Here is a 15,593-nt window from a genome sequence, read left to right as displayed (position 1 = left end):
CCAACAGGCGACACTTTCATTTTTTTTTTTTGTTCAACTACACCTACACAGGCGTATACACTATGGGGTACATTCACTAAGGAGTCTAGTGTGTGCAACTATTCTAATGAGGATTTGTGCGTATTTTTTTCCAATATACTGAGAATAATCCATTAAAATGTAGAATTGCCATAGTGAATGTATCTAAGTAAAAAGTCGCAAATTGCAAAGATGGCGCAAACAGTATTCACCTGGTACTGACCAGACCTAGGCCTGCATCTGTTTGTGAGACTTTTAAAAAGTCGCAAATGTTAAATTGGGCACTAATCCCAGATTATGCAAACTTTTGGGTGAATAGTCAAAACAGGCAAATTTTTTTAAAAAGTTGCATCTAAAAAATATTTGCCTGTCCAATATTGGTTCATAAATAGAACTTGGACCAAAAATGGGTGAAAAATTATTCACCAAAAAATAGGCGCAAAGCCCTTCATAAATTTTCCCCTATAGCTCAAATTTTACATGTGCAAACAGGCGACAGGTGTTCTACTGCTATCAATGAGGCGCAGAGCGCAAACAACTAATACAACACTTTTTTTGTTTAAATATGCCTACACATGCCTATACACTATTTTTTTAAATCAAGAATACAGGTGTATAAACTATGGGGGACATTTAAGTCTGGCGTTTTCTGCGCCGGGCTTAAAAATGTCCCTGCACACCAACATTTTGCTGATTTATGTAGAGGCGCACTGCGTCTACATAAATCCTGTGCGTACCAGTGTATGCGCTGAGGAAACCTTATCATTTTTCAGCGTGAAAAATGATAAAGTAAGCGGACCCAGAATCTGCGCCCCCCCGTTCCACCCCCGCCACCCTCGCAAAGCTTGTGGAAAATGGTCAAATGCGAAAATGTATCACATCTGGCTATTTTCCCCCCAAAAAATAAAACTGGTTTGGTTGTCCCCCTATATCTCAACTTTTACGTAGGCTAACAGGCGACATGTGTAAGGTGTTCTACTGCTTTCAATGAGGCGAAGAAAGCAAACAATTACTACGACAATTAATTTTTTTGGTTCAACTATGCCTACGCTGGCGTATACACTCTCAACTTTTACGTATGCTAACAGGCGACAGATGCCAGGTGTTTTTACTGCTTTCAATGAGGTGCAGAGTGCAAACAACTATAAACATAGAGGATTGTTGGCAGAAAAAGACAACTAGGTCCATCTAGTCTGCCCTTTTAGTACTTCCCTTCTTATCTTAGGATAGATATATGTTTATCCCAGGCATTTTTAAATCCTGTTATTGTAGATTTACCAACCACATGTGCTGGAAATTTGTTCTAAGCATCTACTACTATTTTAGTAAAGTAATATTTTCTCATGTTGCTTCTGATATCCCCCCCCCCCCCCCCCCGGTAACCTCTCACTGTGTCCTCTTGTTGTTAAGTTTAGTTTTTTTTTACTAAAAACACTTCCCTCCTGAATCCTATTTAGTCCTTTAACATACTTAAAGGTTTCGATCATGTCCCCCCTTTCTCTTCTTTCCTCCAGAGTCCAGACTATACAGAGTCAAATTCTTAATTCATTCCTGATATGTTTTATGCCTGATACCATCCACTATTTTTGTAGCCATCTTTGGACCTGTTCTGTTTTATCAATATCCCTTTTTAGGTGAGGTCTCCAGTAGGGCTGGGCGATATGAACGATATGCAAAAATATCGTCATCAATTCGGATGACGATATAGATTTTCGGCATATCGTCATTTCGTGATACATGCCCACGGAGCGGTAGTGAATAAGCTTCTCACTTACCGTTCCGTGGTACCGTGCTGCAGGGCCTTTCGTTCACGCATCGTCAGCGCGCTAGCTGACGATGCGTGTGACGTCAGGTCTCTCCCAGTGCATGCTAGGAAGAAGACGCGGCCCGTCTCGCCTCGCGGACTCCATCAGCCAGCCCTGCAGGAAAGGTAAGTGGCAGAGGGGTCGGGGGGTGCAGATGGCTATGGCATGGGGCTGATAATGGCCCTGGCTGGGGGGACATGATGTGGCAATGGCATGGGGCTTGGCTGGCACATAGGGAAAGCTGATGATGGCATAGGGGAGGGGGAGATGACTGGCACCGGGGGGGGGCTGATGACTGGCAAGGGGGGGGGCTGATAACTGGCAAGGGGGGGGCTGATAACTGGCACAGGGGAGGACTGATAACTGGCACAGGGGAAGGCTGATGACTGGCAAGGGGGGCTGATGACTGGCAAGGGGGTTGATAACTGGCACAAGGGGGGGCTGATGGCACAGGGGAGGGCTGATGACTGGCACAGGGTGGGCTGATGGCACATGGGAAGGCTGATAACTGGCACAAGGAGGGGCTGATAACTGGCACAAGGAGGGGCTGATGGCACAGGGAAAGGCTGATGACTGGCACAAGGGGGGCTGATAACTGGCACAAGGAGGGGCTGATAACTGGCACAAATAGGGGCTGATGGCACAGGGAAAGGCTGATGACTGGCACAAGGGGGGGCTGATAACTGGCACAAGGGGGGCTGATGACTGGCACAGGGTGGGCTGATGGCACAGGGGAAGGCTGATGACTGGCAAGGGGGGTGATAACTGGCAAGGGGGGCTGATAACTGGCACAGGGGAGGACTGATAACTGGCACAGGGGAAGGCTGATGACTGGCAAGGGGGGCTGATGACTGGCAAGGGGGGGTGATAACTGGCACAAGGGGGGCTGATGGCACAGGGGAGGGCTGATGACTGGCACAGGGTGGGCTGATGGCACAGGGAAGGCTGATAACTGACACAAGGAGGGGCTGATAACTGGCACAAGGAGGGGCTGATGGCACAGGGAAAGGCTGATGACTGGCACAAGGGGGGCTGATAACTGGCACAAGGAGGGACTGATAACTGGCACAAATAGGGGCTGATGGCACAGGGAAAGGCTGATGACTGGCACAAGGGGGGGGCTGATAACTGGCACAAGGGGCTGATGACTGGCACAGGGGAAGGCTGCTGACTGGCAAAGGGGGTAATAACTGGCACAAGGGGGTTGAAGGCATAGGGGAGGGCTGATGACTGGCAATTGGGTGATAACTGGCACAAGGGGGGGCTGATGTCTGGCACAGGGGAGGGCTGATGACTGGCACCAGGGGGGGCTGATGACTGGCACAAGGGGGGGCTGATGGCACAGAGATGGCACAAAGGGGGCTGATTGCACAGGGCTGAGCCGCTGATGGCTGATGGTGGGTGTGCCGTGGTGTGTGTCACATTATCTTGTTAATGCCCATGCTGTTTGGTTCTAGTTATCTTTATTGTTAATTTAAGATGTGTTATTTTCGTCGTTGAAAATAACGCTTTATAAGTATAAAAAAAAACTTGGCTCCGAGATTCTGATGACATTTTTTAAGCCCTGACATAAGGGATGATGGTGCTGGCTGGGAGACAGGATGATGGCAAAAAATGGCATGGGGCTGATGGCACTGGCTGGGGGACATGATGATGGTGGCATCATGGGGCTGATAAATAAAGCAATTTTAGCAATATGTTACTAAGTCTTAAGGTTTTTCTTATAGGAGTAGTACTCGGATTAATACTCAATTGCTAAAATAATCATTTCCTGCAGCCGTAGATCTCCTCAAGCTGTGTGCCTGTTTTGGTCAACTCGCAAGCATGGAGGAGGAGCTTACAAGTGTGGAGGAGGAGGAGGTGCTCATAAGGAAGACCGGTGCGACGTCGGTCATATGGACCTGGTTTGGGTTTAAGGAGTCAGATGTTGAGCATAAAAATATAATCTGCAAACTATGCCGTGCAAGAATAATAGCGAAGATGGGGAATACAACTAATTTGTTTTATCACCTCAAAACTAAGCACGTTTTGGAATATGAAGATAGCCAAAAACTGCGCCCTCCACAAACGCCCAGTCAGTCAAGTGGAAACCAAAAAGGTGGCCCTGCGCCTACACAGCAGATTAATATTTTAAAAGCATTTTCTAAAGGCATTCTATATGACAAAAGAAATCGGCGGTGGATTGATATTACAAATGCCATTACCCTGTTCCTGTGTAAGGACATGGTGCCATTTCTTACAGTGGAGAAAAGCGGCTTTCAGAACATGATTAAGACACTCGATCCATGTTATGAGGTACCTGGCCGCAAACACTTTACCCAAACTGAAATGCCCAAACTGTATGACAAAGTCGGCGAGCAAGTTAAGAAAGAACTTCAGAGTATAAAACACTATGCAACCACTACAGACTTGTAGTCCAGTCCCACAATGGAGCCTTACATTAGTCCTACAGTCCACTTCATGAATGACGAGTGGAAGTTGTGCAACAGATGCCTACAGACAGCTTATTTCCCCGAGGATCATACTGGTGAACTCATATCTCAAGGATTAAAGGTAGCACTCGAGTTATGGGGACTTAAAGAAGAGTTACAAGTCTGCATAACCACCGACAATGGCGCAAATATCGTAAAAGCTGTGGAAATGAATGGCTGGACAAGACTGCAGTGCTTCGGCCACAGGCTCCACCTCGCCATCGGTAGGTAAACGTTTCTTTTAGTCCGAGTCGAGACTAGTTCAACATTATGCGGGGGTATTGTGCTAATAATATTTTCTAATTTTGTCTTTAGAGAGAAGTGTGAAAGATGCCTGTGTTGAACATGCAATTGGCAAATGCAAGAAAATAGTGAGTGCCTTTTCTTACACTTGGAAAAGGAAGAGAGAAATGGCTAATGCCCAGGCTGAGCTAAACCTGCCTCCTCACCGCCTCATCACTGAAACACCAACAAGATGGGGGTCTCGACAACAGATGATTCAGAGGCTGCTTGAACAAGAGAAGGCCATATCACAGGTCCTGAAAGCAGACAGGAAAACCAGGCACCTGGTACCAAATTGGCAGGACATTGATGTGTTGGAATCTATAAACAAGACCCTCAATCCCCTGTTGGAGTTCACAGATGCTCTGTCTGGAGAAGAGTATGTGAGTGTGTCTTATGTCAAACCTGTGCTCCACCTTCTAAACAACACAGTTCTTCCTCTAGCTGATGATGACATTGACAGTGACACAGACCTGACGAAGGACATGAAGAGAGTCATCCTCAAGTATTTAAATGAGAAGTACTCAGACCCTGCAACTTATGACCTCCTGGATATGGCCTCCTTTGTCGACCCACGCTTCAGATCATCATATATAGCAGATGACCGAAGAGAGTTCATCTTCACAAAAGCAGCAGCAGAAATTCAGGCACTACAAGAGACGCAAGCTGTGTCTGCCACAGAGTCACCACCATCACACACAAGCACAGGAGCTGATTGAGAAGCCCAGAGAGAACCCAAGAGGAGTAAACGAAGTCTGGGCAGCTTTTTTAAAAATGCTTCTGCTCAGCCTGGCCCAGCTGCCTTTACTGACAGAGAAGCAATTGAAATTGAGCTTAAGAGTTACCTGCAGGCACTGGATGTAGAAGGCGAAGCTGACCCACTGATGTGGTGGAGGCTGCACCAGGCTAATTTTCCCAGGGTGGCAAACCTAGCCAAGAAATACCTTTGCATACCTGCCACGAGTGCCCCCTCAGAAAGGGCATTCAGCACCAGTGGCAACATAGTAACATGCCACCGATCTGCACTGAAGCCCGAGACTGTGGACAAACTTGTGTTCCTGGCGAAAAACCTTGTCTGATGTGCCAGAAGTTTAATCACGGCACACAACATTAATGTTGTTCTTGTTCAGTCATGTTAGTTTGCATTACATATTGCAAATTTGTTGTATATTTACAGGGAACCTGTCATCAGCTTTAGGCTGACCTAGAGGGCACTGGGCAGCATAAAGTAGTGACAGAAATTGTGATTTCTGCGGTGTGTCAATGATGAGCTAAAAGTAAGTGGTTGCTGAGAACCAGCCTCTTAATCATTGCAGCTCAGGCCTAGAAAGAGTCAGATCTCCCTGAGAAGAGTCATGGTTATTCCTAATCTCCTGCTCTCCCTGCCCATCTGCTGATGATTGGCAGTTCTCTCCTAGAGAAAAAGGGAACTAGGCAGAAGACGGTCAATCAACAGCAGGTGGGCAGGGAGAGCAGGAATTTATAAATACCCTTGACTCTTCTCAGGTGGTCATGACTCTTTTTCAGGCCTAGTCTGCAATGATTGTGATGTTGGTTCTTGGCAACCACTTACTTTTAACTTTTAAACGACAGACCTCTGAAAACAACTTACCTGTCTCTACTTTATTCTGCCGTTAGTAGGGGCAGCACAAAGTTGATGACAGGTTCCCTTCCCTATTATGGAAAAGAAACCTGTTGAACTTGAAGGGTTTTATGTTTAAATATATTGCATAACAATAAAGCTGCACATAATTATGTTATCAGGACAACAGGACGAAATTTTATGTTTATTTTTTACATTTAATTTGCTCTTTATTTTAAACAATTTTGTGTTTTACTAACACTTAATCTTTACATTGTTTGGAAAAGATCTGTTATACAATACACATCTTAAAAAATTCTTAAAGTGTTGTAATTTGAATACACACACAAAAAAATTGATTTATCGTGATATATTGTTATATCGTGCATGCATCAAATTATATCGTGATATAAATTTTAGGCCATATCGCCCAGCCCTAGTCTCCAGAACTGGGCACAGTATTCCAGATGTGATGTCATCAGAGCTCTATACAGTGGGATCACAATCTCCCTCTTCTTACTGGTTATACCTCTAGCTATACAGCCCAGCATACGCTTGATGTGATACTCCGATAGAGGATTCCTCCTCTCCAAGTGCATTATTTTACATTTGGAAAGATTGAACTTCAATTTCCATTGTTTGGACCACTTATCTGGCAAAGCTAAATAATTTTCCATATTACTGACACCTCCAGGAATATTAAACCTACTGCACACTTTTGTGTCATCAGCAAACAGACAAACTTTACCTTCCAAACCTATGTCACATACAAATATAATATAAAATAAATAAATATAATATTAAAAACAATAGGACCCAGAACAGCCCCTTGTGGTCTTTGCTTGAAATATACACCATTAACAACAACCCACTTATATCTATCCTTTAGCCAACAACAATTCCATTGTACTACCCTGCGATTAAAGGGGTACTCTGCCATGGGTATTTTTTCCGATCTGCCCGGGAAGGAGGTGGCTGAGGGCAATGAGGTCCACTCACCTACTCAGTTCCAGTGGCGGGTCCCGTATCGCGGCGCTCCGGTCCCCGCTGCCCGGCCGGTTCCTGGTCTCTGACGCAGGCTTGAGGCGTGACCTTCCAAGTCCGCTCAGCCAGTAAGTGGTAGAGGCGGGATCCCTCCAAATAAAATATTCGCAAATCGTCACTTTCTGCCTCGTATGCCAGGGGGGCGGGGAGGAGGTGTGGAGGGGGCGGAACAGGGGGCGCGGACTCAGAGTCCATGTGATCTATCATTGCTTAGTGTTAAAGATACGCAGGAAACCTACTCCAGCTCTCAGCTGGCGTAGGTTTCCTGCCCTGCGCACCGGCGAACACGGGATTTATGTAGAGGCAGTCCGCCTCCACATAAATCTCCATAGCGCCGGAGATGCAGAGACATTTTAAAGTCCGGCGTAAAAAAAACGTCAGACTTAATAAATGTTCCCCTATATCTCAACTTTTAAGTATGGTGTTCTTCTGCTCTCAATACCAACCAAACAAATTTGGAGGCTCTACCCAAAATGTTAGCAAAGGGGTGCTACTATATGTCCAGAGTAAATCAGATGCAAACCAAAAAAAGAACAAAGGGCTGGACACATCATATAAGTGCACACCACAAATGTAAAATATCAAAATATGAGTTTTATTGAACAATTAATCAAACACCAGACACATGATTAAAAACATCTAAAAAGTTCCATTGAGGAACACAATAATAATCAAGGTAGACCCACATACATAAATAAAGAGTGGGTCTATACCCTACAGGGGGCTAAATGCACATAATAGTGCAACCATGACCGGAGCTGCCACAAATCACAACGAGTACCAGAAAACAAAGAAAAAAACACATCCATGCATGAGTAATGAAATCAAGAAAAATCAATATAAGAGAATATTACAATGAATAATTACAGATGATCTCTCAAAATAACGAATACAAGTTCAACAGAAAACAACAATTACCCTGTTGCCCGCGAACAGGCTAGGGCCACAGTAGCAACTCGAAAAATTCAAACGGTCATGGAGTAATCACCCCTGGAAAGTCTCTTCTGCTCTCAATAAGCAATGCACAAACAGCTAGTGTGACACTTTATTTTTATCACTATTTTTTTTATTCAACTTTGCCTACACAGGCGTATACACTGTAACTCAACTTTTACATAAGCCAACAGGTGACAGGTGTTCTACTGATTTAAATAAAGTGCAGTGCACAATCGACTACTGTGAGGTGTAAATCCAAGAGATGTGTGGTCAGTCTATTGACATAACCCCACAATTGGTTTTGTTATGATTACCCTCTACACGCACTCAGCTGTCCAAACAGAACCTTCTAGTTCATCTCCTTACCGCTGCCAAACTACTCATACCAACTAATTGGAAAAAATCTATATCGCCATCCGTGTCTGAATGGTATGCTAAAGTGGAACATATATGTACTATAGAGGAGTTTTCAAGTTGGACACTAAGGACGCACACTAAGTTTGAAAAAACTTGGACACCTTGGCCGCAATTTACTTCAGGCCACCAATTGAGGATGTGAACCAGACTGGCCTCTCCGACCATTCTATTTTCCGGCTATTTACTCCCTTCCTTCCCTTCCCTGACTGACTCGCTCTATGAAATTTCTATAGAACTGGAACATACATAGACTTGAACTTTGTCAACCTCCCCACCTCCTCTGACCGCCCAGTTTCTTCTTTGGAGACGGAAATACTACCCAACAAATCACTCCCTTCTCCCCACCCCCTCTTTTCCCGCTTGTCTTATGTTGGTTTGTCTGTTTTACATGTTAGTCTGTTCACCTACTTCATAGTTGATCCCTACCTACAGGACATGTCCATCTAACGGGTACACACATCGGTACATATACGTTTATAACATAGTGATTTTCTGTTATAAGCACCAATCACCCAGATGCTAACGCATTGTCCTTTACCAAATGTTAATTCATACCACTAATCCACCTCTATATACTGTTAATAACGGTCTTTATTCCTCCGTTTTATTTTGTATACGGGTATCACTATGATGTCTAAACTGTTTCTTACTGGAGTATAATTGTTATCTTTGTATGTTTACAAAATATAAAACATTAAATAAAGAATGTTTAAAAAAAAGTAATAGAGGCGTATGCACTATATTTACAATTTTACTAATGCCAGGTGATAGGTGCCAGGTGTTCTACTGCTTCCAAAGAGACGCAGAGTGCAAACAGCTGCTGAGACAATTTAGAATTTTTTTATTTAACTATGCCTACACATGCGTATACACTATGGGGGACATTTATCGAGTCCACCGTTTTTTGCGTCCGGCTTAAAAATGTTCCAGCGGGGGGCGTGTCTAGCTGTCGGAGCAGATGGCTGTGTAGTGAGTGCGCTCCGTCCTCACTAGCCGGTACATCAGCGACAGAGACTGCAATTGGCTCATCAGAGACCCGATCGGACCCCTGACCGCTCTTAGAACTGACTGCCATGGCTGGAAGGGGGTAAGGAAGCCACAATCCCCTGAAACTGACGGCATGCTTCTCCCGGGCCGGCTCTCAAGATGGCGCTGCTCATAACTCCCTTGTTGATTCACATGATGATTTGGTGGAGGAAGTGAAATACCTCAAGGACAAATAGTGGACTTAGAGGATCGCTCACGGCGAAACAATATAAAAATAAGGGGAATACCTGAAACAGTTCCACCTGATGAACTGCTCCACTTTGTCCAGAAATTTATAAAGGACGTGCTACCCGACTGCCCTAATCGAGAAATAACTGTTGATAGAGCCCATAGAGTCCCTTCCTTTTGATACGTGAAAGAGGCGCATATGCAAGCTACCAGAAAGAACACAAAGATTCCTGATAAGTGCAAAGATCTCTCCGTCTTCGCCGAGCTCTCAGCGGCAACGCTACAATGGTGACGATCCCTGTTACCTGTTACCACTGCCTTGAGGGATGCACAAGTGTCTTACAGATGGGGATATCCCAACAAGCTTCTAGTCTCTAAAGACGGAGAGATATCAATCGTTAGAACACTAGAAGAAGGGACTAAACTCCTTGTGTCCTGGAATATCCCTGCTGCAGAGATACCTCCACAAAAAGACCCACAGAGAGATATTCACCTACTAGCAGATGCGGTCGGGGCCGCGCTCGTTGAGGACATCACCTTATGAGAACTTTTTGCCGAAAGCCTACACGAGTCGATCCACTCCGACTCTACACGAACTTTGGCCCACCCAGGCTTCGGGATTTTTGATTTTTTTCCTTTTGCCCGAAGAGTCTTTTGTTTCGTGCCACGGTTGGCACTGTGTGTGTGGTGTTGTAGTTGCTGGCCTTGTGGCCTTCTGTTATTCTCATGTTTCACCTGTTTTTCTTGTCTTTTCTCTACTTATTTGCAGGATCTGTGATATATTTTAATGAGGAGCAGTCTACTGGTCATGATGGGAGCCGCCGCTTGAGATCCACCTTTGACAATCGCCTCATGGGTCACTGCTATATGCTAAGTGTATGTCCCCTAACATGGTGATTAAAATACTGTCTTATAATGTTAGAGGCTTAAATTCTCCTCAACGACATTCATATTTTTGGGCAGAAGTTAAGCAACAACATTGTGACATAGTATGTGTTCAGAATCGCATATTGTCCGGTTGGACGCACATAGAGTTAAACACCCTTCTTTCCCTATTATCTGTCATTCCCACTTTACTACAAAACACAGGGGCGTTTTCATTGCTTTTAAGAATTCATTGGCAGTGCAAATACACGCACAATATTCAGACCCGGGTGGCAGATATATTATTGTCGTGTGCACAATTAATAATGTAGAGTATACGGTCTGCTCCCTGTATGCACCTAATGAGGGCCAGCTTCAATTTATTTATAAAGTTAACCGGTTGGTCAATAAGTACAAAAAGGGATACGTCTTTTACTGCTGTGACTTTAATTTAGTCCCGGATTTGCTTAGGGATACTACACACAAGAGTAATAGACCTCGCCCCTCACTAGACCAATTCCTCTGGGATAATGAATTGTAGGACACCTGGCGGGCACAACATAGTACTGAAGCCGACTATACTTTTTTCTCTAATGCAGCCAATTCATACTCCATAATCGACCTAATAATAGTAGACTTTCCCCTTCTTCTGCTGGTTGATTCTACATCTATAGAGACTAAGACATGGTCGGATCATTGCCCAATCTCTGCTAGCCTTAGGGAATCCCATAATGTGTCTCCTACCTATCTCTGGCGCTGTAACTCCCACCTTTTGTCTCACTCAGAGCACAGGGAGGTTATTAAAACAGCCTTAACCCAGTATTTTAAAGAAAACGATACAGAGGATATTAATATTAACACATTTTGGAATGCCCACAAGGCAGTTATCAGAGGGATCTATATGAAGGTAGGCTATCAAGTTAAAAAAGCCAGAACTAAAGACATCAAGGATTTATTGTCCAAAATCCAACGACTAGAGACTCAACATAAATCCTCCAATTCCCCTACCCTCCTCCAGGAAATAACGTCCCTTAGGCACGATCTCCGTCTACTGATGTTACATGAGTACGAACGGAAATTATACAAAACTAAATCCCTTTACTATGCAGGAGGAGATAAAGCTGGTAAGCTTCTAGCAGCTAAGCTCAAAGCCCAGCACACGAAATCCCGCATACCCTACATCATAGATGAAAATACTAATGGGAAACTTTTAGATACCCGTGATATAGTAAATGCCTTCCAAAAATTTTATTTTAAACTTTACAATTTAAAAGACGACACCTCAACTCACCAACCAGTTAAAGCTGACATAGATTGCTTCCTTAATAAATTAAATCTCCCCTCCCTGACTAATGACCAATTAGATGCTCTTAATGCCCCCTATATGATCCAAGAGATAGAAACCCAGATTAAATCCCTTCCCTTAGGCAAATCCCCAGGCCCAGATGGGCTGTCCAATCACTACTATAAAGTATTTTCCGACACCTTAAGCCCATATATACTAAGATTCTTCGGTGAGGCCCAAGTGACTGGAGCCTTCCCCGAAGAGAATCAGCTAGCCCTGATCATCACTCTTCCTAAACCTGGAAAACCCCCAGACAAACCGGCCAACTTCAGACCGATTTCTTTGTTAAACTCTGACATTAAACTGTATGCAAAGATATTGGCCTCAAGGATGGCTGAAATACTCCCCTCTATAATTAGCCCTGACCAAACCGGCTTTATGAAAGGGCAACAGGCCTTCGAGAATACGCGTCGGGTACTTAACATATTTCATCACATTAACAATGGCAAAATCCCAGCTGTGGCGATCTCACTGGACGCCGAGAAGGCATTCGACTGCATTTCTTGGTCGTACGCCTTCTCGGCCCTCCATAAATTCGGATTTTGTGGCCCAATTCTTAACAGTATAAAAGCCCTATACTCAGCTCCGTCTGCACGAGTGTATAATAATGGAGTGCTCTCTGACCCATTAACTATATCCAACGGTACTAGGCAAGGATGTCCCCTATTCCCCCCTAGTATTTGTAATCTCTATTGAACCCTTAGCCCATGCCTTTCGGGCGGCAGCTGACGTACAAGGCATTAGCATAGGTGATGACATCCATAAAGTCTTACTTTATACGGATGATGTTATCCTTACTCTAAGCAACCCTAAACGCTCCCTTCCCAGTGCCCTTATTGGACATATTTGCAAAAGTTTCTTATTATAAACTGAACCAATCCAAATCTGAAGCCCTACCTTTCCACCTCCGAGACACACTAGTGACCAGATTGAAAAATGATTATCCTTTAGATTGGCAACAACATTCTATTAAGTACTTAGGAGCCCATATGACTGCTAACCTGTCTCTACTGTACCGCACCAATTACCTTCCTCTTCTAAACAAGCTGCAGCTGGAAGCGAATAGAATGACCACTTTAGAAATATCTTGGATTAGAAGAGTAGCTTCCTTTAAAATGCTACTTCTTCCCCACTTAATGTACCTATTCCGAGTTCTTACCATCTGTATACCGGTGGGATTTTTTTCAAAAAGTTCGCTCCATGATCATGCGGTTTGTATGGAATGGGAGGAAACCACGTGTTGCATACCACACACTCATTAAACCTCCTTTGCTAGGAGGAATTGGCGTTCCTGATATGCATCAGTATTATCAGGCCACGATTTTGTCACAAACTAAAGACTGGTGGACTGTGTCCACCCGGTGTAAACCATGGGTGCGGGCTGAGAGGGCTTTCTGTGATAACGACTTGCCTAGCCTCCTGTATGCGCATTTATGGACGTCAAAGCGAAGACAGTCCTCTATCCCCTTCCATGTTAGCTGCTGTCAAGTGCTGGCGCCAAACTCATAAACTCCGTGGTTCCTCTCAGCCAGTCCTTTCCCTCGCAATACCCTTATCTGCTCTGTCAAGGGCTTTACCTGCCTCTTCTAGAGGAATTCTGCTACAATGGATGACGAAAGGTATAGGTAAAATTGGAGACTTGTGTGATGGAGCTACCCTACATGATTTCCGATATCTCCAAAGGAATTTTGACATTCCTTCTAAAGACTTTTTTGTGTTCCTCCAGATTAGACATTGCCTGACCCACCTGCCTCGATCTGAGGTCAAGTGGAACAACATGATCCATAACATTCTCCTGGGTCGTTTGAAAGGTCTGAGACTTTTATACAACGCGTTGGGAGATTTTCACACCTTTGTGAAACCCTCCGCAATCCTGACATGGGAGACTGCATTACACAAGTCTTACTCGGAGGAGGAATGGCTGAGGGCGTATAAATGGGCCAATAAGTCGACCATGGCCATCCCCCAAAGGGAGAATATTCTCAAAACGAGATTACATTGGTATTTCACCCCACAAAAGATTCACCAACTTTACCCTACCTCCTCCTCTCTCTGTTGGCGCGGGTGCGGTAACATTGGCACTTTATTACACACGTTGTGGAAATTTCCATGACTATATTGGCTGTCTGTTAACAAATTAGTAGAAACTGTTTTAGGCCTGCAACTTGTTCTCACCCCTGCGCAAACCATGGTATTATTGGATCTACATGTGGTACCAGTACTAGATAGGATGCTATTCTGCAAGATCATTAACATCGCCAGACTGGTCATAACACGCCACTGGAAATCTCATAACGTACCAACACTAAATAAAGTGGTGGATAGCGTGCAACACTGTTATACTATGGAACTTTAATTTCCTTTTCCAGGTCAACTACAACTGCTTTTCAAAGTACTTGGGGGAAGTGGTATGCCAGTTCATATTGTAAGAAGTGAACCTCTGACATCTTTTAATTATACTACTTCTCGGATGCGGCGGCCTCCCATCGTGACCACCAAGACTATTTATACCACTGTCTTATACCACTTGATGTGTACCTGCTCATTTCTGGTTAGCATTTCCTGCTGACACTGTTTGTTGTTCTTCTGTTGTTTTTTTGTTCTTTGAGATTGGAATTTGTAATATTTGTCTTTATCACACTGGAATACTCCACGTTCTCACTACAATGTTACCTAATGCTCCTTGCCCCTCACTGACTTGGCTCTATAACCTAACACGCCATGGACTCTTTTGGTTGACAAATGGGGCATGTAGCTGTTTTGATTCTGCATCGCATTTGTGGAGTCTTGGACATTGTACATATTATTACCAGCTTAGCATTGTAAAATGTTTGTATTTGTGATGTTTGTAAACAAAATTTGAAAAACTTTCAATAAAAAGTATTGAAACATTAAAAATGTTCCAGCAACACCAACAGTACGCACATTTATGTAGAGGCACACTGCCTTTACATAAATCCTGAGTGCATGGAGGGAAACGGAGGGAAAGTTTTTCATTTCATTAAATCATAAATTCAGCGGACCAATATTTCAACGTTTACGTATGCAGACAGGCGACAGGTGCCAGATGTTCTATTGCTTTCATTGAGATGCAGACAGCAAACTACTGTGACACTTGATTAATAAAAATAAAGAATGTCAATACAGGCGTATACACTATATCTTAATGTTTATGTATGGAAACAGGCGACAGGAGCCAGGTGTTCTACTTCTTTCAATGACCATACATACAGCCACGGCGCAGGACTCACAAATTAACTGCAAGGACCTCACAGGTGTCCATCTTGGGCGTTTATTCACACTAGGCTTAAAAATGAGCGACTCGTTTCGGTGTCGGACTGACACCTTTATCAAGCTCCTCCTCACTGCTAAACGCCAAGGCTTGCTCTGAGAGCAGCTGTATGGTCCAATGGTTTATTCCAAACTGCATTTTCGTGCTTTGGCATCAGGACGGGTGCCGGGAGCAGAGAACCAGAGGCCAGGCAGCGGACTAACCCAACAAAAACGCCTACTAGTGTTGTGCCTATGATTTGCACAACACCACCAGGTTAGTTTGGTCATCTTAGTGTCAGGTATGGCAAGAACAGATAGGAAAGAGACAGTGGGCCCGGAAT

General features: G+C 44.2%; 2 protein-coding genes across 3 annotated transcripts in view; both read left to right on the top strand.

Moving 5' to 3' along the window:
* The window catches only part of LOC138797237 (tachylectin-2-like), a 92,578-nt gene that overhangs the window by 49,792 nt on the left and 27,193 nt on the right, over positions 1-15,593 (top strand). The window lies entirely within an intron of this gene.
* On the top strand, positions 4,207-5,856 carry LOC138796627 (E3 SUMO-protein ligase ZBED1-like). The gene is made up of 2 exons (XM_069976241.1): positions 4,207-4,518; positions 4,610-5,856. The coding sequence occupies exons 1-2, from the start codon at positions 4,251-4,253 to the stop codon at positions 5,293-5,295; spliced, it is 954 nt and encodes a 317-aa protein (XP_069832342.1). The 5' UTR covers positions 4,207-4,250; the 3' UTR covers positions 5,296-5,856.

This window comes from Dendropsophus ebraccatus, chromosome 7, assembly GCF_027789765.1.
Source record: "Dendropsophus ebraccatus isolate aDenEbr1 chromosome 7, aDenEbr1.pat, whole genome shotgun sequence".
Classification (NCBI taxonomy): domain Eukaryota; kingdom Metazoa; phylum Chordata; class Amphibia; order Anura; family Hylidae; genus Dendropsophus; species Dendropsophus ebraccatus.
This window is presented reverse-complemented; position numbering and strand designations above follow the sequence as displayed.

Excerpts from the sequence above, each read along its gene's own strand:
- LOC138796627 (XM_069976241.1), top strand. The coding sequence starts at position 4,251 with ATGGAGCCTTACATTAGTCCTACAGTCCACTTCATGAATGACGAGTGG. Across the intron at positions 4,519-4,609 it reads CAGGCTCCACCTCGCCATCG|AGAGAAGTGTGAAAGATGCC; the intron begins GTAGGTAAACGT and ends TTTTGTCTTTAG.